This window comes from Cervus canadensis, chromosome 18 (assembly GCF_019320065.1).
Source record: "Cervus canadensis isolate Bull #8, Minnesota chromosome 18, ASM1932006v1, whole genome shotgun sequence".
Taxonomy (NCBI): Eukaryota; Metazoa; Chordata; class Mammalia; order Artiodactyla; family Cervidae; genus Cervus; species Cervus canadensis.
Genome location: NC_057403.1, coordinates 26,695,320 through 26,720,130, shown reverse-complemented (window position 1 = coordinate 26,720,130; position 24,811 = coordinate 26,695,320). Strand labels below are relative to the sequence as shown.

The following is a 24,811-nucleotide window of genomic DNA, read 5'->3' as shown; positions in this document are numbered from 1 at the left end:
CAAAACCTCTCTCTCGAGGTTTCTTTGTAGACCTCAACCACGTCTGAACACTCAGCTGTTCCTTTTTCCCTTCCTCTGAACCGGGGAGGGCGGGTATAACGCTGGCGCAGTCGCTCCCATCACACTTGGTGGTGCAGTAGGAGGGAAAGGAGCCTCCTCCCCCGGGGGACGTGGGGGGAATCTCCTTCTTTTCTCACTTCTTCCTCCTTCTCTGGGAGTCCCTGTCATGTTCCCCAGTATGAGGGAGGAAGTGGGGGCTCCTCTTCCTCTGGATCATGGTATTTTTTTTTCTTTTTCAGCTTCTCTTGCCTGGGTTCTGCCTATGCTAGCAAAATGTTGCTTTCTCCTTTTTCAAGGTAACATACCCGGGCCCAAGGGGGTGGGTTTTGCGCAATTAGTAGCCATGAGTCAATGTACGGAAACTGATCCAGGTGGCCTGGCTGCCCGGTTACCAAAGTATACAGCACGAACTTTGTCCAATTTTAGGGTTCCCTCTGAGGACCATCCTACCCCAAAGGATGGCCAGTCTACCTCACAAAAGGTTTTAAGCTTGTTTGGGGTTAACTTTATGCCAAAGTCTCCTCCAAAGCCCTTTCTCAAGTTTCTAATCATGTATCCAAGAACAGTCGGCTTGGATTCTCCACTACCCATCCCGCTTTCACTTTGCTTCTACAATACCTCTTGGGCTCCTCTTGCTGTCTTGGCAGCCAGCCAGATCCAGTCAGTTAAGGCTTCCACGTATTCTTCTTTGCACAAGTCTGATCCTTGCTAAATCCAAGACCATTTATCACTGGTTGGTGTAGCCAAACATGCATGCAAAGCCACAGTTCCCAATCCGACCCCAAGCAATGTTCAGGAGGTCCCTGAGTCCCTAAGAATGGAAGAGTGTCACGGCAAAGGGGACAGTCCCTTGGAAACTAAAAGCTATGTTGACAAACAATCAGTACAGGCCTAGTTAACAGAGTACCACTTATTTCAGTAAACAGTTTCCCACTGAGCCTAGGAGGACACAGCCGCCACAGACTCATCCAGCCCCAAGGGGTTGATCAGGCCCCTTCTTCCACTATTACAGCGGGATGTACCTGTGCGCTTCCCTCCTGCCGTCCACAGTCTTGTGAAGTCCGCCTGTAAGGACAAGTCGCTAAAACAAGAGCCGATCCACAGGCAGAGGCTCAATGGGCCTGTCTCTCCAAGGGCTTCCTGGCCAATGCACTAGAAATGTGGAATCCAGAGTTACAAAACACACCTCGGAGGACACTCAAGACAGTGGAGTACAGTCTATTACGCCAGAGAGTCCAAGGAGAACCAGTTTGTATACCCCCCAGTGCATATAAAGCTGGGCCTTTCAGAAACATCAGGGTCCTTGTTGGGAACTGATTCCCCTTGGACCCGCTAGCGTAATAAACTGAACGCCACTGTCTTGAGTGTCCTCCGAGGTGTGTTTTGTAATTCCGGATTCCACAGCAATAGAACCAACCCCACCAACAGGAGGATGTTGGAAGTCCTTGCCCCACAATGACCCTAGCTACCACTATGGGAAAACAGACCCTGTGACATCCCAGTGGTTCCATATAATACTCCTGCTGGCCCTATATAACACCCTTCAAGAAACAGAAACCCTGCCAGCTTCTTCTGTCCTCCTACACCCATTCCTGCTCTCCAATAATGTGCTCCATCCTGGTTTGCTGTGCAGTCCAGTTAGTTAAGCCTGGTCCTACCAAATTAATGAGAGCTTCCCTTTTAGTTTAGAAAATCCTCAGTTTGGATGTTAAATGGAATGGTCACTTTAGCCCAGTGATGCTAAAACAAACATACAACAGAGTCACATGGAGGATTTACTGAAACAGGTAACTGAGTGCCCAGAATTGCTGATTCGGTAGGTCTGGGGCAGGGCTCAAGAATGTGCATTTCTGGGACTTCCCTGGCGGTCCAGTGGCTAAGACTCCATGCTCCCAATTCAGGGGGCCTGGGTTCAATCCCTGATCAGGAAACTAGATCCTACATGCTGCAACTAAGAGTTTGAATGCTGCAACTAAGGATCCCAAATGCTGCAACTAAGGCCTGGTGCAGCCAAAAAAGTAAATTAAAAGAAAAACCTTTTAAAAAGAATGTGTATTTCTGACAAGTTCCCAGGTGAAGTTGCTGCTGCAGGATAGGGACCAGGCTTTGAGAACCACTGCTTTAAATGATGACTTACTCTCTGTACCCCTCTAACCCTCTGGTCACTTCTGTAATCCTTTTTGTGTACCTTATATTCCCCATCCTGTAACTCTTATCCTTATCCTGCTACACTCCTCTCCCTGATCCAGTAAAAACCTTCCTGTCTCACTTAACACCTCCCATAACCTACCCTCCTCCTATAACCTCTCCCTGTCCCCTAGAACTCCCTTTCTGCTCCCCATAACCCTTTCCTAAACCCCTATAATCCCCTCCCACAACTCCTTCTCTGTCTTATACTCCCCCTGCCTCTATAAACCCTTCAATTTCTTCATATAAATCCCTCCCTGTTTCCCCTCAAACCCTTTCTCAAGACCCTAACCTCCTGGATCCTTTCCTAACCCTCTCCCTGTCCCATGAGAACCTCCTTATCCCATGTAACCCTCTCCTTGACCCCTATAATCTTCTCGTTGTCTCTCACAACTTTTTCTTGTTCCTTTCTAACTTCCAACCTCTTCCCACACAAATTACTTCCTTCCCCCCCAAGAAAAACTTTCCTGTGAATTTACAATTCCCTCCTGGACACCCAGACACCCATCATCCCCCTATCTATCCCATACTAGCTCTGGCTGTCCTCTTTTGACCCCTTCCTGATGCCCTTAAACTCCCCACTATTTCTGGATCATCATCCACAAACCCAGTTAATGCCACAACTGACCGCCCAACCTAGACCTGGGGCTGCCCTGGAGAGCTGAGTCACAGGGGCGTGGCCTCTGTTGGTTACCACTTCATTGTGATTGGCTGCCCTGATACGGAGGAGGTGGGGGAGGGTCAGATGATGGTGTCTCAAAAGGGTTTAGACCCAGATTCTGGTTGGTTCAGTGTTTAAGGAGGCATTACTTAGGCACTCCCCACCCCTGTTCTCTGCCTTGTCCCCTTCATTGATTCAATGAATAAAGAGGTAGGGTTTCAACTATTTGCCTTTTCATTGTTGTTCACAGTTTGAGCTCCTGATTGACTCAATGAATGAACCTCAAGTACAGGCTATTAAATTCTGGATTGACTCTTTGTTAGGCTCCATAAGTGCAAAGGGCAGGGTGTAATGTTGCTGTTTTTAGAATGAAAATATCGAAGCCTAGGGTGCACCTGGCAGCGCTCTGCTCTCGAGGGCCAAGTGACAACCAAGAAAGGCAAAGCCACAGCTGTCCCGGAGTTCATAGACCTTGCAGGACATGGGGAGATGGAGAGGGAAAATCTGAATAAAGAAGCCAAATGATTTCAGAGATGACCAAGGGTTATGGGGAATAACTAAGACACAAGGGCGAGGAACCCAGGAGGGTGACATGAGGGCAGATGGGTAGTGAGGAGGTCAAGGAAGGCTTGCCTGGAAGAGGACATCCAAGCTGAGACCATGGATTAAGGGCCAGCCATGAGAAGATCGGGAGGAAAGAGTTCCAGGTAGGGGGAATGGCAAGCGCAAAGGTTTTGAAGTGAGAAAGAGATTTGTGTGTTCCAGAAACAGAAACAGGGGCAGTGTGGGTAGAGTGTGGAGAGGCAGGAAGAGAGTAGCGGACCAAGGCTGAGCCTGAATACCTAGGTGAGGGTTTAATCCAGGGAGGGATAGAATCTGGTTTAGAATAGAATCTGGATAGAATCTTCCTCCAGCTGCCCTGAGCTGAATGGAGAGTGGAAAGCAGGTTTTTGTTTTGCCTGAAGACTGTCTGGCACTTTTATTCTTAGGGAGAACGGCACAGCATGGAAGCTGAAAGGTGCAGGTAGGACTGGTGTAGGCAGAAATCATGTTTCCAAAGAGTGTTTCTCACCTTCTACCAGAGAAATCATCAACACAGATTGATAAGAATGAGCGCCCCCAGGATTTCCCTGGTGGTCCAATGTATAAGAATCGAGGGGACACGGATTTGATCCCCAGTCTGGGAAGATTCCACATGCCGCAGAGCAACTAAGCCCGTGGGCCACAACAACCGAAGCCCATGTGCCTACGGCCCACGAGCCACAACAAGGGAAACCACTGCAGTGAGAAAACCTGTGCATCGCAATGAAGAGCAGCCCCCACTCGCTGCAGCTAGAGAAAGCCCGAGCACAGCACCGAAGAGCCAGTGCAAGCAAAAAGAAAGAAAGAGAACCCTCATCCATGGCTGAGAGTCCCTTGGCTGGTGTGTTTCTTGCCAGGTGGATCCCATGGCTGGTGGTCATGTGTCTCTTAGCCAGTGGGCTACATCCCAGGGAGGCCATCGCTCCCACAACTCCGTCTCACTAACGGTTTAATGTGCAACCCTGACCAGAGCCATTCTTTGGTGGGGTTTCAGCAAGTGAGAGTGAACTGCAAGCGCTGTGCCACCTGCCGCTCTCTCCAGGGGCTCACCCAACTTCTGAAATTCCCTTGAAATAACATTCTAGAGTTTTCTTTGTCCACAAAACCAGGTATAAGCGTAGGGCTAGGAGAAAAGCTGGAAATAGAGCTAGGTACTTGTGCCTGCAAGCTGCCTACGGTAAAAGATTAATAAAAAGAAATGTCAATCAAGTAGAGTTAGGATGCCAGAAGGGGGCACTCTGGTACCTTGCATCAACAGCAGAGTCCTACAGGAAGAAGAAAGATCCCCTCCTCTTACCTGGGGGTTTCCTTGGTGACTCGGATGGTAAAGAATCTGCCTCCAAAGCAGGAGACTGGGGTTTGATGCCTGGGTTGGGAAGATCCCGTGAAGAAGGGAATGACTACCCACTCCAGGGTTCTTGGCTGGAGAATCCCATGGACAGAGGAGCCTGGCAGGCTACAGTCCATGGGGTCACAAAGAGTCAGACATGACTGAGTGACTAACAGTTGCTGGAGAAATTATCTGGCAGTCTACTTATTTCAAGTCAACACTACTGTGTGCTTGTTCTGTAAAAGAATCAGTTTTCTTCTCTGTTACTTGCAACCAATGACTACAGATGGATTCCTGCGTTCTTACCAAAATTTGCTGGCAGTAGTCTTTTCAATTTTGGTTTCAGTTTGAATTTCCCTAATGACAAAGGATATTAATCACCTTGCACATGCTGTGGCCGTGTGGAAATTACATTTTGTGAAATGCATGTTCATGTTTTTTGCTCATTAAAAAAGCTGAACTGCTTGTTTTTTCTTATTGCAAATATTTTTTTTTTCAGCTTGTAACAACTTTTCACCTTCTTAGTGGTGTCTTCACAAGCAGAAGTATTAAATTTTAATAAAATCCAACTGTCATTTTTATTATTGTGCTTAGGTTTTTTGCTAAGTCTTATATAATAAATCTTTGTCTACCTATGCAAAGGTTATAAAAAACACTCTCCTGTGCTTTCTCATAGAAGCTTTATATTAAGTTTTAGCTTTCATACGTAGGTCTGCGGTCATCCTGAATTAATTTTGTAGCTAGCACAGTTCTCGTGTACAACTCTTTCATGACTCCGGCCAACTGTAGCCTGCCAGGATGCTCCGTCTGTGGGATTTCCCAGGCAAGAACACTGGCATGGGTTGCCATTTCCTCCTCCGGGGGGTCTTCCCGACCCAGGGATCGAGCCCATGCTTCCTGCATTGGCAGGCGGGTTCTTTACCACTGAGCCACCAGGAAAGCCCCCTCAGATGGTCCCCTCAGAGCTGCTGAGAGACTGTTTCCTGGGATATAGTTCTCAGTAAGTTCCCTGAATAAAACCTAAATTCACAGCTCTGATGCATTTTTCTTTAAGTCTTAACAAACGTCTCTATAAAAACCCCAAAGGATGATTCAGAGAGCTTCCGGGCTGGTGAACATGTGAAGGTGCTAAGAGGGTGTTTCCCCTAAAGAGAACATGGAAGCTCTGTGACCTTTCCCCAGACCTTGCACTGTGCATCTTTTCCACCTGATTGTTCCTGAGTTACATCCTTTTATAATAAACTGGTGATCTACTAAGATCTACTGAAAAAGATCTTAATAACCCAGATAACCACAATGGTGTGATGACTCACCTAGAGCCAGGCATCCTGGAATGCGAAGTCAAGTGGGCCTTAGGAAGCATCAGTACGAACAAAGCTAGTGGAGGTGATGGAATTCCAGCTGAACTTTTGCAAATCCTCAAAAATGATGCTGTGAAAGTGCTGCACTCAATATGTCAGCAAATTTGGAAAACTCAGCAGTGGCCACAGGACTGGAAAAGTCAGTTTTCATTCCAATCCCTAAGAAACACAATGCCAGAGAATGTTCAGACTACTGCAGAATTGCACTCATCTCACACACTAGCAAAGTAATGCCCAAAATTCTCCAAGCCAGGCTTCAACAGTACCTGAACTGAGAACTTTCAGTTGTTCAAGCTGGATTTAGAAAAGGCAGAGGAACCAGAGATCAAATTGCCAACATCCGTTGGATCATAGAAAAAGCAAGAGAGTTCAAGAAAAACATCTATTTCCGCTTTATTGAGTACACCAAAATTTTTGACTGTGTAGATCACAACAAACTGTGGAAAATTCTTCAAGAGATGAGAATACTAGACCACCTTACCTACCTCCTGAGAAATCTGTATGCAGGTCAAGAAGCAACATTTAGAACTGGACATGGGACAATGGACTGGTTCCAAATTGGGAAAGGAGTACATCAAGGCTGATTATTGTCATCCTGCTTATTTAACTTATATGCAGAGTATATCACACAAAATGCTGGGCTGGATGAAGCACAAGCTGGAATCAAGATTGCCAGGGGAAATATCAATAACCTCAGATATGCAGATGACACCACCCTTATGGCAGAAAATGAAGAGGAACTAAAGAGCCTCTTGATGAAAGTGAAAGAGGAGAGTGAAAAGGCTGGCTTTAAATTCAACATTCAGAAAACTAGGATCATGACATCTGGTCCCATCACTTCATGGCAAATAGATGGGGAATCAATGGAAATAGTGACAGACTTTCTTTTCTTGGACTCCAAAATCACTGCAGGCGGTGACTTCAGTCATGAAATTAAAAGACACTTGCTCCTTGGAAGAAAAGCTCTGACCAACCTAGACAGCCTATTAAAAGGCAGAGACATTACTTTGCTGACAAAGGTCCATCTAGTCAAAGCTAGTGTTTTTCCAGTAGTCATGTATGGATGTGAGAGTTGGACCATAAGGAAAGCTGAGTGCCAAAGAATTGATGCTTTTGAACTATGGTATTGGAGAAGAATCTTGAGAGTTCCTTGGACAGCAAGGAGATCAAACCAGTCAATCCTAAAGGAAATCAGTCCTGAATATTCATTGGAAGGACTGATGCTGAAGTTGAAGCTCCAATACTTTGGCCACATGATGGGAAGAACTGACTCATTTGAAAAGACCCTGATGCTGGGGAAGATTGAAGGCAAGAGGAGAAGAGGATGACGTAGGATGAGATGGTTGGATGGTATCACCGACTCGATAGACGTTGAGTTTGAGCAAGCTCTGGGAGTTGGTGATGGACAGGGAAGCCTGGTGTACTGCAGTCCATGGGGTCACAAAGAGTTGGACACGACTGAGTGACTGAACTGAACTGAACTGTATCTACTAAGTAAGTTGTTTCTCTGAATTCTATGAGCCACTCTAATTAATCAGTCCTGAGGAGGAGATTGTAAGAACCTCTGATTTACAACCAGTCACTTAGACATACAGGTAACAACCCAGACTGGGGACTGGTGTCTGAAGTCTCAGGAAGAGGTTGTGGAAAACCTCAATCTGTACCTGGGTGGTCAGGCTTGTGACTGACATCTGAAGTGGTTGGGGAAGGTGGGAGATGGCTTGTAGGACAGAGCCCTCAAACTGTGGAGTTTGATGTTAGCACCAAGCAGTGTCAGAATTGAGTTTAATTGTAGGACATCCTGGAGAAGGAAATGACATCCCACTCCAGTACTCTTGCATAGAAAATTCCATGGACAGAGAAGCCTGGTGGGCTATGATCCATGGGGTCCCAAAAAGTTGGACACAACTGAGTGACTGAGCACGCATGCACATAGGACATCCAGCTAGTGTCCGAGGGTAGCTTATTAAGTGTGGGGATCACCCCTCCAAAATTGGAGCTGGCAACAGAGCCTATTCAGAGATATTTTACATTCGATTTAGACATGGGACTCTTTTAAAAACAGAATCCAGAGTCTGTGTTCCCCCTGTTTAATGCCTATAATAGCTTCACTTCACATTTAAAATCCAACCTTCTTCCTGTGACCTTCCAGCCTCTCTGCGACCTGCCTCCTGCCCACCCTCTGAACTTATTCTGTATCACTCCCATTGCTCCACCCCAAACCCACTAGTCTTCTTTTTCTTCTGGGGACAAGCCAGGCTCCTTCCTGCCCTGGGGACTTTGCACTTGCTGTTCTGCTTAGAACTCTCTTCCAGAACTTTCTAAGGCTCTCCCCTCCTCTCACTTCAGACCACAACTCAGGTATCAGCTCTCCAGTCAGGGTTTTCCTTAGCCACTCTGTCATAAGTCCCTCTTCCTACTCTCCCAATTTTTTTCTTCTTCATAATGTTAACACTACCTAGAACTGTGCTGTCCAGGACAGTGGCCACTAACCATATGTGGCAAATTTAATTTAAATTAATTATAATTAAGTTACATTAAACATTGAGCTCCTTAGTTGCACTTAACCTCATTTCAAGTGCTCAACAGTCACCTGTGACTGGTAGGTACCATATTGGACAGAGTGGATTACAAAGCATTTCTCTCACTGCCAAATGTTCTGTTAGACAGAGTGGACCCAGAACCATCTTCTTGCTTTACATTTTACCCTTTTTTCTGTGTCCTCTCAAAATAGAGCAAGTTCTATGGAGGTAGATCCCTCATCTCTTGAATCAGCACTGAATCACCAAGACCCAAAACTGCCTGGCACAGTAGAGTGGTTGCCCAATAAATGATTTGCATATTCACCGAATGTGTAAATAAGCCCCATGTAACTCTGACATGGAGATGCAGGGGCATGAGAACATTTGTGCACATACACATACATACAGAAGATGAAAGCAGAAACTTCCTCATAAACTTTATTGCTCTCAAAAATCCAATGGTGGGGAACTTCCCCCCAGTATAGGTAGGTTACTGATGTTCAAGTTCAAAGGCTCCAAGAGGACCCATGAGGTACAGTTCATAACTTTCTGAGGGAGCTGAGCTCTCAGGATGATCTCATTCTCGCTGTTTCATGACTCTGACAACAATGGAGGAAATAATGAGAGTGGAACCCACCAGGATGCTTGAGAGGCTGAAGCCCAAGGCCAGTCTGGAATTCCTCTGGGCTTTCCTCTGGTCCCCAAGGATGTTGGCTTCACGGGTCTATGGGGATGAAGGCAAGCTGGTGGCAGTGTTTCCAAGGAAAAGGAGACAAGGGAAGGGCATCCCTGGGGAGAGGTGAGGTGTGAAAGGCCAGTAACAGTGGTGTGGGGGTGGAAAGTGCAGGGGTCAGCCCTTCAGTGGAAAAAGGAAGAAAGAAGGGAGCCAGGATGAGGGTGTGGGTCTGGGCAGAACACGGGAGTGGGGAGCAGAGAGGGGACTCCTAGAGAGGAACAAGGGCAGCTACATGGTGAAGCAGGAGTAAATACCCCAGGAGGAAGAAAGGGGGATTGTGAGGGAGGAGCAGGAAGGTAGGGTGGGACAGAGAAGGCAGATCTGGGGGCAACAGGAGTTGGTGGTAGCTGGGTGGTGCCCACCTTGAAGGAGAACAAGAGGGCTGGGATTGCCAGCAGAATGAAGAAGAAGAAGGAAGCAATGGAGAGAAACAAATAATCATTCTCCGGGGGATTCAGGGGCACCAGGACGACTGCCTGCAGCGGGTAGACCTTCTGCGTCGGATAGACCTGCTGCAGCGGGATAACCTGCACTGGAGCAATCTTGGACTCTCGGTCCTTGCGGTTAGTCTCAGTAGCCATGGACCTTGGCCAGAGGAGGAGACGCTGAGCAGGTGCAATCTGTAAGTGAGGGAAATGGGACCCAAAGCGGGGATATCTTAGTTCCCAGGAAATGAGGACTGTCCGAACCAATCCCTCTACCTAGAAAGGCACTGAAAACAAGACACTGCCCCAAACTAGAGGACGGCACACCAAACCAGAACCCACCATACCATATATGTGCCTGTGTAACAGTTTCGATGGCCCTATAGCACGATTCAACCCTCCTCTATCCTCTGGTGACTCCTCTGTACCCTGCCCCATTACCCACTCTGTATCTCCCTCTAACTACTTTCCTCCGCTTAACTCTCCCAACATCCTCCACATATACACACTTAAATTTTCTGATAACCCATCACAAACCTAGTTAACGTGTCAAGGACTTCCCTTGACCTCTCAGTCCCGGAGGCAGTCTCGGGGATTTGAGTTACTGGGCGTGGTTTCCCTGCTGACCACCACTGCATTATGATTGGCTGCTCCCGTAGAGTTGTGCCGGTGTTGCCTAGCCAATCCCCTTTCTTCTTGACTTCTTAATTGATTCGGTGAAAAACTGGACTAGGTATTCGCCCTTTACGTTGTCGTTCCCAACTTGAATTCCTGATTGATTCAACATACAGTGTGTGGGTCTTACTTTCAGATTGAATCTGGGTGCAAAAGGCCGATAGATACGCCTACGAGGAGCCTACTGAACACTAGACTTAGGCTGGGCACTGAGGACCGTGTAGTAACTAAGGCAGACAAGACCATGGCTTTCCTGGAATTTACAGTCGCTGGGAGAGAAGGGGAAAAAACACCCAAACAAATAGATGAAACGATTTAATGGAGGATTAAGACCTACGAGGAATAACTAGAACGGGGAGGGAGAGGGACCCCCAAGGCCCACACGGGACTGCACGGTGGGGTTGAATAGGCAGAAAACGTCCCTCTGAGAAGGAACATCTAAGCTGAGACCTGAAGTACAAGAAAAGCCATTCCCTAGAATATTTGGAGGAAAGAGTTTCAGGCAGGGGAAACAGCAAGTATTAATACAAAGGTCCTGGGGTGGGAAAGAGGTTGATAAGAACAGGAACAGAAACAAGGGCCATGTAGTTGGACTCAGTGATAGATCAAGATGCATGAACAGCACACACAACTGCGCATATCCAAACACACACACAGTCTGCAGGCCAGCAAGTCCTCCTTAGAGTTTTCACTTTGACGGCTTCCTTTGAATTAATAGCCTTGTGTGTGGCGCTGGTGCAAGAAAGTGAACTGCCTGCCCTGATCCCCTTGAACAGAGGCCGAATGATCGAAGGATGCCTCTGTTGCTGGTTCCTTGGCTTGGAGATTCTTTGGTTGAGTGTTTCTCTTGGCTTTTCCAGGCCATCAGAAAATAAAGCTGAGAAAATTGTAAGATGATAACCCTCATGATTCCATATTCAGCAGAGTGACCCATATTGAAAAGGTCTCATCTGTGACCCACTTGTTCTTGTTAGCTTTCCTGGTCTGTGATGATGGAAGGGAAATGTGCCTTCATGATGTTTGCTCTGGGAGAACTTTGGGGATGGGACCAAAGCCATGGCTGAGAGTGACAGCCTTCCATTGACAGCCCATAATGTCATAGGATGGAAGAGATGCAGAGAGTGGGGGCTGTCAGTAAAGCATGACACAGGAGAGTGGCAAGAGCTCAGAGAATGATCAGCCTTGACAGAGAAAGCCAGAGATGGAAACTCCAGGGAAAGAACTGAACCTAAACAGTGGTTTTTAAAGCATGGTCCTCTGACCAGCAGAGCCAACATCACCTGGAAATCTCTTTAAAAAACAAATTCTTGCCCACCCCAGACTTTCTGAGTATGAAACCCCAGTGGTGCCTGAAGTCTGTTTTAATACACCTCCATGCAATTCCAATGCAAGCTAAAGTTTGAGAAACACCAGACTATAGGAATGAATAAGAAAGGATGCACGTGCCAAGGACCCTCTAAAAGCTTCGCTTTGAACTCCGGACTTTGTCTTTAGGAGGTTCTTTGGGTTCTGGAAGTACAGAGGCTCTTCAGCTTAGGGTTTTATGTCCAAAAACAGTGGGAAAGGATAACAAAATAGTTTCACCTAAATCAAAGAAAGACATTGAGTCTTCAAGTTGAAAATACTTAGTAGGAATCATTTATAGACAAGCACACATAAATCAAGACATATTGCCACCCAAATCCTCAGTGCCAAGGACATGGGTAGAATTTTACAGGCTTGTAGACTGAACAAATAAGATTTTATTCTAAGTACTGTGGGAACCTGTCATGGGGCTATACATTTTTGAGGTTCTTTGGATACCCTAAGCAGAATGGACAGTGGGACACAGTAGGTTCCTGATCTTCTTATGGGTACAGAGTCTGCAGACCTTGTGCCTGGAAAGAGAAAGAAGAAAAGCCCAGATTGTGTGGGCTCTGGGCATGTCTGAGATGTTTCTGAAACAGACAAGGTCTTGGGAATGTCAGGAGAGAACAAGCTATGCTTGACTACAAAATTATGTGTGTGTGTGTGTGTGTGTGTGTGAGAGAGAGAGAGAGAGAGAGAGATGTTGATGGGCTCCCTGTGCCTCCTGGGAAGTTATTGACCCTTGTTGCCTGGTAGGGTGGCCACTGGAGGTGGGGGCTGAGTAGGGCAGTGTTAGGAATCAGACTGACCTCCATACCTCCTTGCCTTCACAGTTCCAGACAACGTCACATGTCATCAAAACTGAGTCCACATGCAGTCTTGCAAATGTACAATCAAAGCCAAGCACAGTCACAAACTCACCTACATGAAAAACACATGCATTTTTCTCTCTCACACACAAACCTATTCCACAAACCAGCAGGTCCTTCTTAGAATTTCTAAAGTTTTCAAGATTTCTTCCACAATAAAATCCCCATTGAAAGGAGCTAGAAGGAAATAAAAGCAGTTAAATCCACTCCTTTTGGTGATCCCCTTTGGGTGAGCAGTGGATATGATTGGCTCAACAGTCTATCATTGGTGGGAATCTTGCCTGGATGGTCTCTCCACTTGAGAATGCTTTGCCTGTGGGGTCTGTTGCCTGAAGTGTTCTTTGTCTATAAAGTTTCTTGGTTGGAGGGCCTCTATCTGATGTTCCCCTTGGCTTTGCCAGATCAGCAGAGAAAGATGAAAATATATATATATGATGAGGAGGAAGGTTCTCCAGATTCCATATATTCTCTGCCAGTTGCCTCACACAGAAAAATGTTCAACTCTAGCCCAGTTATTCTTCCTGTTAATTCTCAGTCAGTGGTGATGGGAGAGTGATGTGATTTTTTAAAGTCAAATGCAGGGTAGTGGGGGTGAGGGTCCTTGAAGACTACAGTAGGGACAACAACCCCCACCCTCAAATTCCTAAGATTAGAAGAGAAGACTTGCAGGGAGTAGAGACTTTAGAAAAGGATTTAGGGTGTGGATTTGGGGTATATGTGGGGGGCAAGGTCTTGGGCAATGACAAGTCTTGAAAGAGATACAGACTGTCCAGAACTCTCTCAAAAAGTCTTGATTGAATAAATTTCACAAGGACCCTCAAATTCTCTCCTTTAAAATATGGAACAACATCCAGCCCTTCTTGAATTTTGACTGCTGATTGATACTCCTTGGCAGGGCTCTCTCTCAGCATATTTCCTATTGGTGACTGGCTGCAGACTATAGAAGATGGGTCTTGAATGTATCCCCTCCACCCTGCCTAGAGCACATGGTTGGGAGGTGTCAGTGGAGCAATGGAGGGAGTAGAGGGAACCCTAGAGGGAGTGGCAGAAGAAGAGGTGAGAAGGGGTACTTAGAGACTAGTGGCCAATGTCCTTGAGGAAGGGAGTGGCGCTTCAGGAAAGGGCATGGCCGTCAGCCATTAGAAGAATCTCCTCAGCTTTGCTCTAAGAAGTGGGAGAGGTCAGCCAGCAGTTGATGGGGCAGTAGAAGTGAAGCAGCGCCATCAGAATCTCCTGGAGGGCTTCTTGAAACGGTTTTCTAAGCTACATCCCCAGAGATCGATTTAGCAGGTCTGAGATAGGACCAATGAATTTGCATTTCTAACAGACCCCTAGGTGTTGTGCCTCTGGCCCTGAAATCGCAAGTTGAGATTCCCCTCTGGCAGCAACCTCTTTCATTAGGTTGCCTGAGGAAGAGGAAAAAGAAGCAGGGCTCCCAATTTCTGAGGTTGGACCTAGGGAAAACCAAGGACAGGGGAGGTTTTCTACATCCCCCACCAACAGAGCAGCAGATTAAATACATCAAGATTCCACCTTTCGTGCATGTTCAGTTGTGTCCAGCTCTTTTTAATCCCATGGACTATATAGCACACCTGGCTCCTCTATCCATGGGATTATCCTAGCAGGAACACTGGAGTGGGTGGTCATGCCCTCCTCCAGGGGATCTTCCCGACCCAGGGATCGAACCGGTGTCTCCTGTGGCTCCTGCACTGGCAGGCAGATTCTTCACCACTGAGCCACCAGGGAAGCCTGGGTAAGATTTGTTGGCAACCATTTTGCATGTTAGAGAGTTCTTGGAATGGGGGGAAGTCTGACATCCAAGTTGTTATTCAGTGGATACTACATTTTTTATGAATACTAAATTTAACAGTTGACCTGGTGATGACATTGGTTATGTTACTATGAGATTTATTTGAATTTTTATGAATTCCAAATATTCAGTCAATAATTGTGAAGCCAATTTGTGTATGTGTGTATTTGTGAGTCAAACTTTTTCTATGAGCATCCCTTGGACAGCAAGGTAATCAAACCCATCAATCCTAAAGGAAATCAACTCTGAATATTCATTGGAAGGGCTGATGCTGAAGCTCCAATACTTCGGCCACCTGATGTGAAGAACTGACTCATTTGAAAAGACCCTGATGCTGGGAAAGATTTAGGGTAGGAGGAGAAGGGGGCAGCAGAGGATGAGATGGTTGGATGGCACTATCGACTCAAAGGACATGAGTTCGAGCAAACTCCAGGAGATAGTGAACGACAGGGAAGCCTGGCATGCTTCAGTGGGGTCGCAAAGAGTCGGACATGACTGAGCAACTGAACAACAACAAGAAAGCTCATTCTGGCACTGTGTCCAAAACAGAAGGAAACATTTGCCATTCTCTTCATCATGGGTACTCAGGAGCAAAAGTTTGTTGCCTGCCGCTCCCAAGAACCTCCTATCTAGCCTGTGAAAGGAACCTGCCACCAGCAGCCTGCAAAAGAACTTGTGACTCTCCCAAGAGACCTCAGAAGTTCTCTAATTGACCATCGAATTAGCTTAGGGGCTTCCATTGAATCTGTGGAAGAGAAAAGAGTTCTTTATTAAAGAGAGAGGTCTCTAACTGATACCACTATCCTACAAAGTTTATTAGTTAAATTAAATGATTTTTTAAATTATTTAATTTATATATATCAATAATTTTAAAATATTCAACAAATCTAAACTTGATATACAGTGCATGCATGCTGCGTGCTAAGTTGCTTTGCTTGTGTCTAACTCTTTGCAACGCTATGGACTGTAGCCCACCAGGCTCCTCTGCCCATGGGATTCTCCAGGCAAGAATACTGGAATGGGTTGCCATTTCCTCCTCCAGGGGATCTTCTCTACCTTATTGTCTCCTGCATTGTTTCTTTACCACTAGTGCCACCTGGGAAGAATCGAAATAAACAACTAATTTGTTGGTCCAGATAATTAGAAAATTTAATTCAGAGAAAAACAAGAAAACAACACAAGAAAAAAAGTTATTTAAAAGGTCCAGGAGATCTAATAGATATTAGGTAGGAATTTTCAGAAAAAGAAAGGACGTAACAAGGTAATAATAAGATATAATTTTCCCAAGCTGGACAAAATACTGCTCATGGAAAGAATTCACAGAGTTTCTGACAGAACAGTGCAAAACACACACACACTCACACACACACACACACACTCCTAGGCTTTTTCTGGTGAAGTTCCTGAATTCTAAGAGTAAGACAAACATCCCAGGAAGTCCTAGACAGTTACTTAAATGGAGAGATAGGGAATTCCGTGGTTGTCCAATGGTTAGGATTCCATGCTTCCACTACAGAGGGCACAGGTTCAATCCTTGGTTGAGGAACTAAGATCCTGAAAGCCTTGAGATGGGGCCTAAAAAAAAAATTTTTTTTTAAGGAGAATTAGGCTGGTACCAGACTTACTGCCATCACTGAATGTGGACATGAGAAAATGGCTACAGACCATTGACAGAGTGACACAAAAATATTATCCCCAGTAAGATTGTTCATGTGTTCCGATTACAAAATCTTTTTATTTTATCCAGGATTTAAGTTAACCACTCATGTATCATACCATAGGAAGTCCTGGAACTCTAACCCAACAAAAATTAAGACATCTCAAAATATAAGACAGAAAGGAGACAGAACAGTGGCGAGCAAGCTGTGTTTGTGTATGTTTTGAAAGTCGTTGTGAAAGTGTTAGTTGCTCAGTTGTGTCAGATTCTTTGCAACCCCATGGACTGTAGCCAGCAGGCTCCTCTGTCCATGGGATTTCCCAGGCAAAAATACTGGAATAGGTTGCCATTTTCTTCTCCAGGGTATCTTCCAGGTCCAGGGATCGAACCTGGGTCTTCTACAATGGCAGGCAGATTCTTTACCAACTGAGCCACCAGGGAATGTATAGACAGTCAAAACAAATGGGTTCATGTTGATGGTGAAACTGGAAATTTGTAACCTGTGTTCCTATTTTTTAAATCAGAGAGATATGTTCTCTGTCACTTCTCCCCTAAAACAAAAAGGGAGAGAAAAACATGGATTCCAGGAACTAACAACAATAAGAAAAAGTGTGACACCCTAGGAAGACTGAAGGCTGCCTCCAGCTGGTATGGAGTGTTTATAAGGTGCACAGGTGGCCACAGGTGGTGTGGAGCAGAAAGTGGCTGGAGGGGCCAAGGCTTAATAAACTGAAGTAAAGGTGAGCGTGTGTGTGTGTGATTTTTGTTTCCTAACGGTAACCTTTGATATTTTTAAAGTATTTATTTATTTATTTACTTATCTGATGTACTAGGTCTTAGTTGTGGCTCTCAAGATCATCAATCTTCATTGCTGTATGCAGGATCTTTGATTGCGGCATGCTAACTCTTAGTTGCAGCATGTGGGATCTAACTCCCTGACCAGGGATTGAACCTGGGCCCCTGCACTGGGAGTAAGGAGTCTTAGTCACTGGACCACCAGGGATCTCAAGTTCTCTCTTCTTTTTTTTCACTTTTTGGCTGCACCATGAGGCATGCTCAATCTTATTTGCCCAACCAGGGATTGAATCCACACTCCATGCAGTGGAAGCACCAGAGGGTAACCTTGGAGTTTTAAAAACAATTTATTGAAGTATGATAGGTCTACCATGACTCAAAGAATCTGCCTGCAATGCAGAATGACCCAGGTTTGATCCCTGTGTTGGGAATATCCCCTGGAGAAGGGAATGGCTACCGACTCCAGTATTCTTGCCTGGGAAATCCTGTGGACAGAGGAGCCTGACAGGCTACCATCCATGGGGTCATCAAGAGTCAGACATGACTGAGCGACTAACGCATCACTGAAAAGTGCACGTATCAGAAAGGTACAGCTCAGATCTTTTCCAGCTGAACTCATGTGCGAAACCAGCATTCAACCTCTTAACCCCAGGCCTCCTTCCAGTCACTGCTCCCCAAACACAATTTAGCCTGCTTTTGTACGTTCTACAGTATAAGTCTATAGGAAGCTTCCTTTTCTCCATTTCATGTCTGGGAAATTCCTCCACATTGTTGCGTGTAGTTGTGGAGCAACCATCTTCTTTGCTGGGGAATATACACCCAACGTATTCTGGCATTCTACTGTTTACAGGCATGTGGGTAGTTTCCAATCTGGGTTCTTAGTAATAAAGTTGCTATGAATATTCTAGCACAAAGATCCCCAGCCTCTGGGATCTAACACCTGATGATCTGAAATGAAGCTGATGTAATAATAATAGAAATAAAGTGCACAGTAAATATAACGTACTTGAATCATTCCCAAACCAACCCCTTGCCCAAGTTCGTGAAAAAATTGTCTTCCACGAAACTGGCCCGCTGTTCTAGCACATCTTTTGGTGAATACATGTACACGTTTCTTTGGGTATAAATCTGTGTATGGAATGGCTGGGTTGTTGGAAGGATGCTTTTCAGATCCTGCTCTTGACTTTGATGTAGTTGCCTTGAGGAAGTTATCGGCTATCCCTTTAGAAGTCGGCAGCAACGGTCCAGGCTGCTGGTGTTCAAGGAAGAGTTAGGGAGTAAACCCTCACCTTTGGATATTCACTCGCTCCTCCAGCCTACTGCTTTCAAACTTCCAGAACTGAGTGATTACAATTCAGAGAGGCGGCCTCCTTCTGTGCTGCTCTTCCTGCTGGGGGGCAGAGGAGGGGGGACAGAAACTAGGGGTAAACATGCCTAGGACTCTCTCTTGGGGCTCAGCCATCTGCTGGCTCCTGAAATTCACCTCTACTCACACAATTAAAAAACCCAGCTAATTCTCCCAACATTTAGAACTTAACACATATGTCCTCAGAGACAAATTATGGAACAAGATGGACTAGGAATTGGAAATCACCACGATCAGCTCACAGAGGGGAGTTATTGACAAGTAGAATGCAGGGCATTCGGTGTTGAAAATCTTCAGTATTAACACAAAAGCATTTTCAAGACCTAGAGGTAAGCAGAAGTGTGGTATCAAGGTGTTTGAATACATATGCACATGGAAATGCATTAAGGTAACTGAAAGTTAACAACAAAATATTGTCAGCTGGTGGCTCAGTGCTAAAGAATCCACCTTCCAATGCAGGAGACACGGGCTGGATCCCTGAGTCAGGAAGATCACCTTTAGAAGGAAATGGCAACCCAGTCCAGTATTCTTGCCTGGGAAATCCCATGGACAGGGGAACCTGGCAGGCTACAGTCCATAGGGTCCCAAAGAGTCACACACGAATGAGCAACTAAACAACAACCTAGGAGAGGGGGAAAATGATACCAGGACCAGCCATAAAATGAGCTTCTCCTCTCCTTCAGACTCTTTTTATTACTTGATTTTTTGGGAGAATATATTTGTGTGGAATTTGTGCAAAAAAAAAAAAAAATTCCATGGGACTTCCCAGGCAGTTCAGTAGTTAAGACTCCTAGCTCCCAATGCAGGGAAGAGGGGGTGGGGGTTCGATCCCTGGATGGGGGGTTTAGATCTTGCATGCCAAGGCACTGCCACATGGCGTGGCCAAAAATAAGTAAAATTAAATTCAAAAATCTCAGGTAAAGAAACAGGTTTAATGATCCAAAGGAAAAAGAGAATAAAAAATGACCTAACCGGTTTGGCCATGGGGGAATTCTGTTGAGAGCAGTTAAAGAGTTCTGGAGAGTCTGGGAACAATTCGTGAAGGGGCACATAGATAACTGAGCAAACAGAACCAACAGAGGAAGGAGGAGGAGGAAGGTGAGGAGAAGCAGGAGGAAGAGGGAGAAGAGAAGCAAAAATTGGAGGAGAAAGAGGAAGAAGAAAAAAATCTGAAAGAGTCCAAGCAGATGGGTTGCTTGGCTGCTGAGTTCAAAAATTAGTTCAGAGTATGTAATCACCATAAGGGGCTACCTTGGTGGCTCAGACAGTGGGTTAGATCCCTGGGTTGGGAAGATTCCTCTGGAGAAGGGAATGGCAACCCACTCCAGTATTCTTGTCTGGAGAACTCCATGGACAGAGGAGCCTGGAAGGCTACAGTCCATGGCGTCGCAAAGAGTCAGACACAACTCAGTGACTAACGCTTTCACTTTTTTCACTTTCAATCACCATGAACCACCATGCTCAGTAATGGAGCATACTTACAAAGGCCTAATGAAATATAATCCCTATAAATTAAATAAAAATGGTAGTCCCATTCTGCAGGAAGTAGAGGGGAAAGAAAAATGTGGAGGTGTTATATCTGTGTGTTTCATCATAGTAATTCAACTGATGATGTCTCAAGATAGAAGAATAGACATTTGGGGTTTGTTCCCTGGTGGCTCAGCTTGTAAAGAATCTGCCTGCAATGTGGGAGACTTGGGTTCAATTCCTGGGGTGGGAAGATCCCCTGTAGAAGGGAATGGCTACCCACTTCAGTATTCTGGCCTGGAGAATTCCATGAACTGCATAGTCCATGGGGTCGCAAAGAGTCAGACATGACTGAACAACTTTCATTTTCACATTACACGTTGGTAAATACCAGATGAATGTCTGAGAGTGGAATGCAGGTTGGGGGGAGTTAGGAAGCAGAGAAGACTGCTTGGCTTTCCAAGTCTTATAGTACAATATGTCTTTTTTGGATTTGGCTGTTCACCCTGACATAGGCCATCCTGACTTGACATGGTTCTGCAGATGAATGTTACAGCCCCAGCTTAGGCTGGTCTGGGGAACGACAGGGATGGCTGACCCTGACCATCCAGAGCCACCGACACAACAGACAAGCAAATATAATCTCCTTTCCCGGACACACCCATAACATGGAGCAGTATCCCACAAACAAGTGTGGTCTGTGCAGATATCCGGGGCCACAGAAGAAACAGAAAGAGCATTGTAACAGCTAAGGTCAAGGTTAACCATAGACTACCACTTTCATTCTCTCCTTCACTCATTATTTTCCATAAATCTTCCATGGTGAGTCTCTTGTTGGGTATGAATTTAAAGCTGTAACCCCAGATGTCTAAGCAATGAAACTCTATTTTCCTGCATTTGCACAGGTTAGGGTGGATTAAGTCGTGGAAATAGGTGGGTCATACATAACATGGAACAACATAGTAGTTTATTTTCTGCTCCCATCATGGGAGGTGGTAGGGTGGTAGTAATCTTAGAGCGGTAATCTTAGGTTGGTAGTCCCTAAGATTCATGGACTGAGGCTCTATAACATGTGACCTTCAAATCACCAGGGCTATCATTTGCCCAATCAGCTAGAGGAGGAAGAAAAAGGCAGAGTGCCTGTGTGGGAGATGGGTTAAGGCCAGGGTTACTTGTAGCACACATCACTTGTGATCACATTCCATGAAGCCAAAGACAATCTCATGGCCACACGGGGAACCTAGGAAATGTAACGGAGTCATGCTCCCAAGAAGAAAAGGAGATGGGTATGGAGAAAGAGTTAGCGGTCTTTCCCCTAGCTATTCAATTTATTTCCACTGACAATTCTCATTCCCCTTGACTGTGGAAACTTAATTCCACTAAGCCTAAGGTTTCTGGGTGTGCATTTGGGGTTGTCTGTGAAGCTAGGGCCCCAGAAGAAACCCCTGAGTGTTGCCGATGGGATCATCCTTGATCTCTGTTTTCATTCATTCTGGATGGTGATTGTGTTGTCCCTGGTTTCCCTCTGACAGTCATCGTCACTCAGGCACTTGGCATTCTGTAAGCCTCCACCTCCTCCTCACCAAGTTGGGACGTGAGATATTCTACTTGGCTGTCAGAGACCATTTCTTCCTAGACCTCCACACAATACAGCCTATTTTCTTTGATATCTTAAAGCCTCTGTGGGATTTGTATGTGAAGTGGGAATATAGGTATTAACCAGGGTCTTTGACACCCTACCCCTTCCTGAGATGCAAGTTATTAGGGGCCTTCTGATGGATATACTGGCATCTAGTATTTCTCTACTTCCCTATTCCATAAATAGGCAGCCATTTCCATTTCAGGATTGGGGGAGAGGCAGTCCTGATCAGCTCTGCTGGAAATTCAATTATTTAGTTCCTGAGGTCTTTCTTTCCTAAGAGTTTGGCTTTTAAATCTCAAAAGTTGGAGGAGGTTTCTATTTTTCCCCCCCTTCTCTGAGACACTGGAAGCCTGGAATTCCAGTTTGAATGAACCTAGAGAACATTAATTCAAATTTCTAAATATCATTCTATATTGACAATTATTATATCTATTTTACAAAGGAATCAGTTTCCAGAAAATTATCTTGTTCAAGGATATACAGTTTTTAAAGTGTCAGAAGTGGGATGTAGACTTACATCCACCAGATTTCTATGTCTCTGTGCTTCACCATTAGGTCATTCTGATTTTCACCTGATTTGGGAGACACATAGCCCTAGAGAAACACAGACAAGACTCAGAAACACACACACGTACACACAGGAGAAGCTGGAACATACCCTTCGATTTTATTGGTTTAAACAAATATTTTCCTGAAAGAGCAGCCCAGTATCAAGGAGCTTAAGGCATCTAGAGCATCAAAGTGAAGATCCCCAAGATGGATAACGACAGAGCTGGAGGCCAAGAGCATAAAGTAAAGTTTTCCTGGGCTAGTGGGTTGCTTGGATGTTGAGCTCCTTGGCTGGTAGGTTTTCTGGCTAGGGAATATCCAGCTGTTGGTTTCTTGCATGGTGGCTGATTTGGCTGGTCAGTGTTTTGGTCAGCTGGTCCTGTTGGGGTGGGTGAACCAGTTGGCTATTGGGCCTGGACTTCAGACAAATAGTACTAAGAAATAAATGATGCCTAAACCGATGAGTATGGCGAATACATCCAGCCAACCAGTTCGGCCCGAGTTGATATAAGCTTCTTCCCATTGGCTTTTCTTGTTGGCCTCTTTGGTCTGTAGGAATGGGAGCTTTAGATTTGGGTTTCTCAGTCCAGCCTTGTCAAACCCTGGGTAATGGCTAGACATCTCTCCGGTCAGGAGGGAAAACCCCTCCCCATATCCCAGGACAGGAGCAGATGCAATGGGGACAGCAAGAGGGCACCGTTGAGGACAGCAAGGGGGCGGGTAGAGGACAGGATGGGCCCAGGCACTGGTTTACCTTTCCGCTGAATACGAGTGCTGGTATTCCCAGGGGAGGGAATAAAATTATGGCCATGACGGTCAAACACGTGTACTCCGGGGCATAAAATAACAATTCTTCTTTCGTCTGTTTAATCTCTGGTGCTGCGGCACCTGGAGCCCCGGGAGGCGCGTCTGGGGCCCCGGGTGGCGCGCCTGGGGCCGGGGGCGGCGCGCCTGGGGCGGGGGGCGGCGCGCCGGCGTCGGCGGGTATCGGGGTCATGATTTTTCTACCCTAAAAGGCTCCAAGTATCTTCAAAACAGAGCCAAACCCACTACACCTCCCCTTGTTGTATCCAGAATCCCAAGACTCAGACCCCAGACCATCAAGGGCCAGTACTTCACAATGGAGAAATCAGAGCAGGTCCTGATTGGCTGCCCGTGTGAGGGGGCGTGGTCCCGCGTTACTCAGTTCCTCTAGGATTCAAGAGGGTGGCTGCGTACTGAGGTGCTTCAGTCGTGTCCGGCTCTTTGCGACCCTGGACTGTAGCCTCCCAGGCTTCTTTCACTTTTCACAGGGTGCTCCATCCTCGGTCGGGACACTGACTCCGCCCACCCTGATAGGCATAAGTTGCAAGCCGTAAGGTTGGCTTCCGGCTCCTGCTTCCTGCAGATCCCTATCTGCATTCAGGGCTGGAGCGAGTACCAGGGACCCCACCCAAGAGCTGTGGGAGTGAAGTAGACAAACCTCATAAGAAAACTAGGCGGGGGCCTTCCGTTGGTGGTTCAGTGGTTAAGACTTCCCGGCCTGGGTTTGATCCCTGGTCAGGGAACTAGATCCCATATGCCACAACTGAAGGTCTTTTTTGAGTTTAATGCCATCTAATACATATTGATGGAGTGATGGAAATAAGAAATCGCCATTGTGATAGGCAGAATCTAAGATGACTCCAAGATTCCTGCTCGCTGGTGCATATACCTGCTCCCAGTTGTCATTAAGCACCAATCTGTGTGCTGCTGTAACTGAAGTCCCCAATCAGTTAATGGTAAAATAGGGAGAATATCTTCAAAGGGTCTAACCTTATCAGATGAGTTCCTAAAAAGGACTGGATTTTACTGGCAAAGATTCCCAGGCAGGAGGCAGCTTAGAGGCAAGGAAGACACTCCCCAGCTAGCTTTAACTCAGAAAGGATCACGTGGCAAGAAATGCAGGCAACATTTAACTGAGTGGCCCCCAGCTGAAAGCCAGGAGGGAAATGGGGATTTTAGTTTTACAACAAATAAGGATCTGAATCCTGCCGTAACCATGATTCATTTGGAAGAGTGTCCTAGCTCCAAATGAGAATGCAGGCCAACACCTTGATTTTAACCTTGTGAAATGGTGAGCAGAGAACGCAGCCATTCTGACCTACACAGAACTCTAAGTTAACAAACTTAACTTTGTGGAAATTTCTTATGCATCATTAGAAAACTGACAATCATTCAAACACCATAGTAACTACTAACTCAGGTGAGAACCATCAATGGAAGCTAATGCCACTGGGTTTTAGCTGATATTAATAGTCCCCTTGGTTTTAGAGGAAAGTGAAAGTGTTAGTCACTCAGTTGTGTTCAACTCTTTGCGACCCCACTGACTGTAGCCCACCAGTCACCTATATCCATGGGATTCTCCAGGCAAGAATACTGGAATGGGTAGCCATTCCCCTCTCCAGGCGATCTTTCCAATGCAGGGACTGTACCCAGGTCTCTGCATTGCAGGCCAATTCTTTCTCATCTGAGCAACAAGGGAAGAGGGTGTGATTCCAGCACTGGCATGAACCTGTGTGCCTTTCTTCTTTCTGGTTAAAGAACTGTTAGAAGGATAACAAGGACAATCTCAAAAGAATAAGCAGCTGCAGGAAAGCAGATTCTGTTCCACACCATGAGTTGGCCTCATCCAAGTTTATATCTAACCCCAGAAAACTGAACAAACTTTAAGACACTCAGACTGCAACATTATTACCATGTCCTATGACTGTGATTTTTAACTTCAGTGTTCAGTTTTGATAAGACATCT

General features: G+C 45.9%; 2 protein-coding genes across 2 annotated transcripts; both read right to left on the bottom strand.

Moving 5' to 3' along the window:
* Window positions 1-9,128: 9,128 nt before the first annotated feature.
* LOC122421466 lies at window positions 9,129-10,462 on the bottom strand. Its single transcript, XM_043437514.1, has 3 exons — window positions 10,402-10,462; window positions 9,802-10,059; window positions 9,129-9,427 (listed from the first exon to the last, which is right to left on the bottom strand). Exons 2-3 carry the CDS (start codon window positions 10,018-10,020, stop codon window positions 9,281-9,283), a joined length of 366 nt encoding a protein of 121 aa, XP_043293449.1. The 5' UTR covers window positions 10,021-10,059; window positions 10,402-10,462; the 3' UTR covers window positions 9,129-9,280.
* An 11,678-nt stretch (window positions 10,463-22,140) lies between these two features.
* On the bottom strand, window positions 22,141-23,488 carry LOC122421465 (transmembrane protein PMIS2-like). Its single transcript, XM_043437512.1, has 2 exons — window positions 22,796-23,488; window positions 22,141-22,590 (listed from the first exon to the last, which is right to left on the bottom strand). Exons 1-2 carry the CDS (start codon window positions 23,036-23,038, stop codon window positions 22,462-22,464), a joined length of 372 nt encoding a protein of 123 aa, XP_043293447.1. The 5' UTR covers window positions 23,039-23,488; the 3' UTR covers window positions 22,141-22,461.
* Between the last annotated feature and the right edge of the window lie 1,323 nt (window positions 23,489-24,811).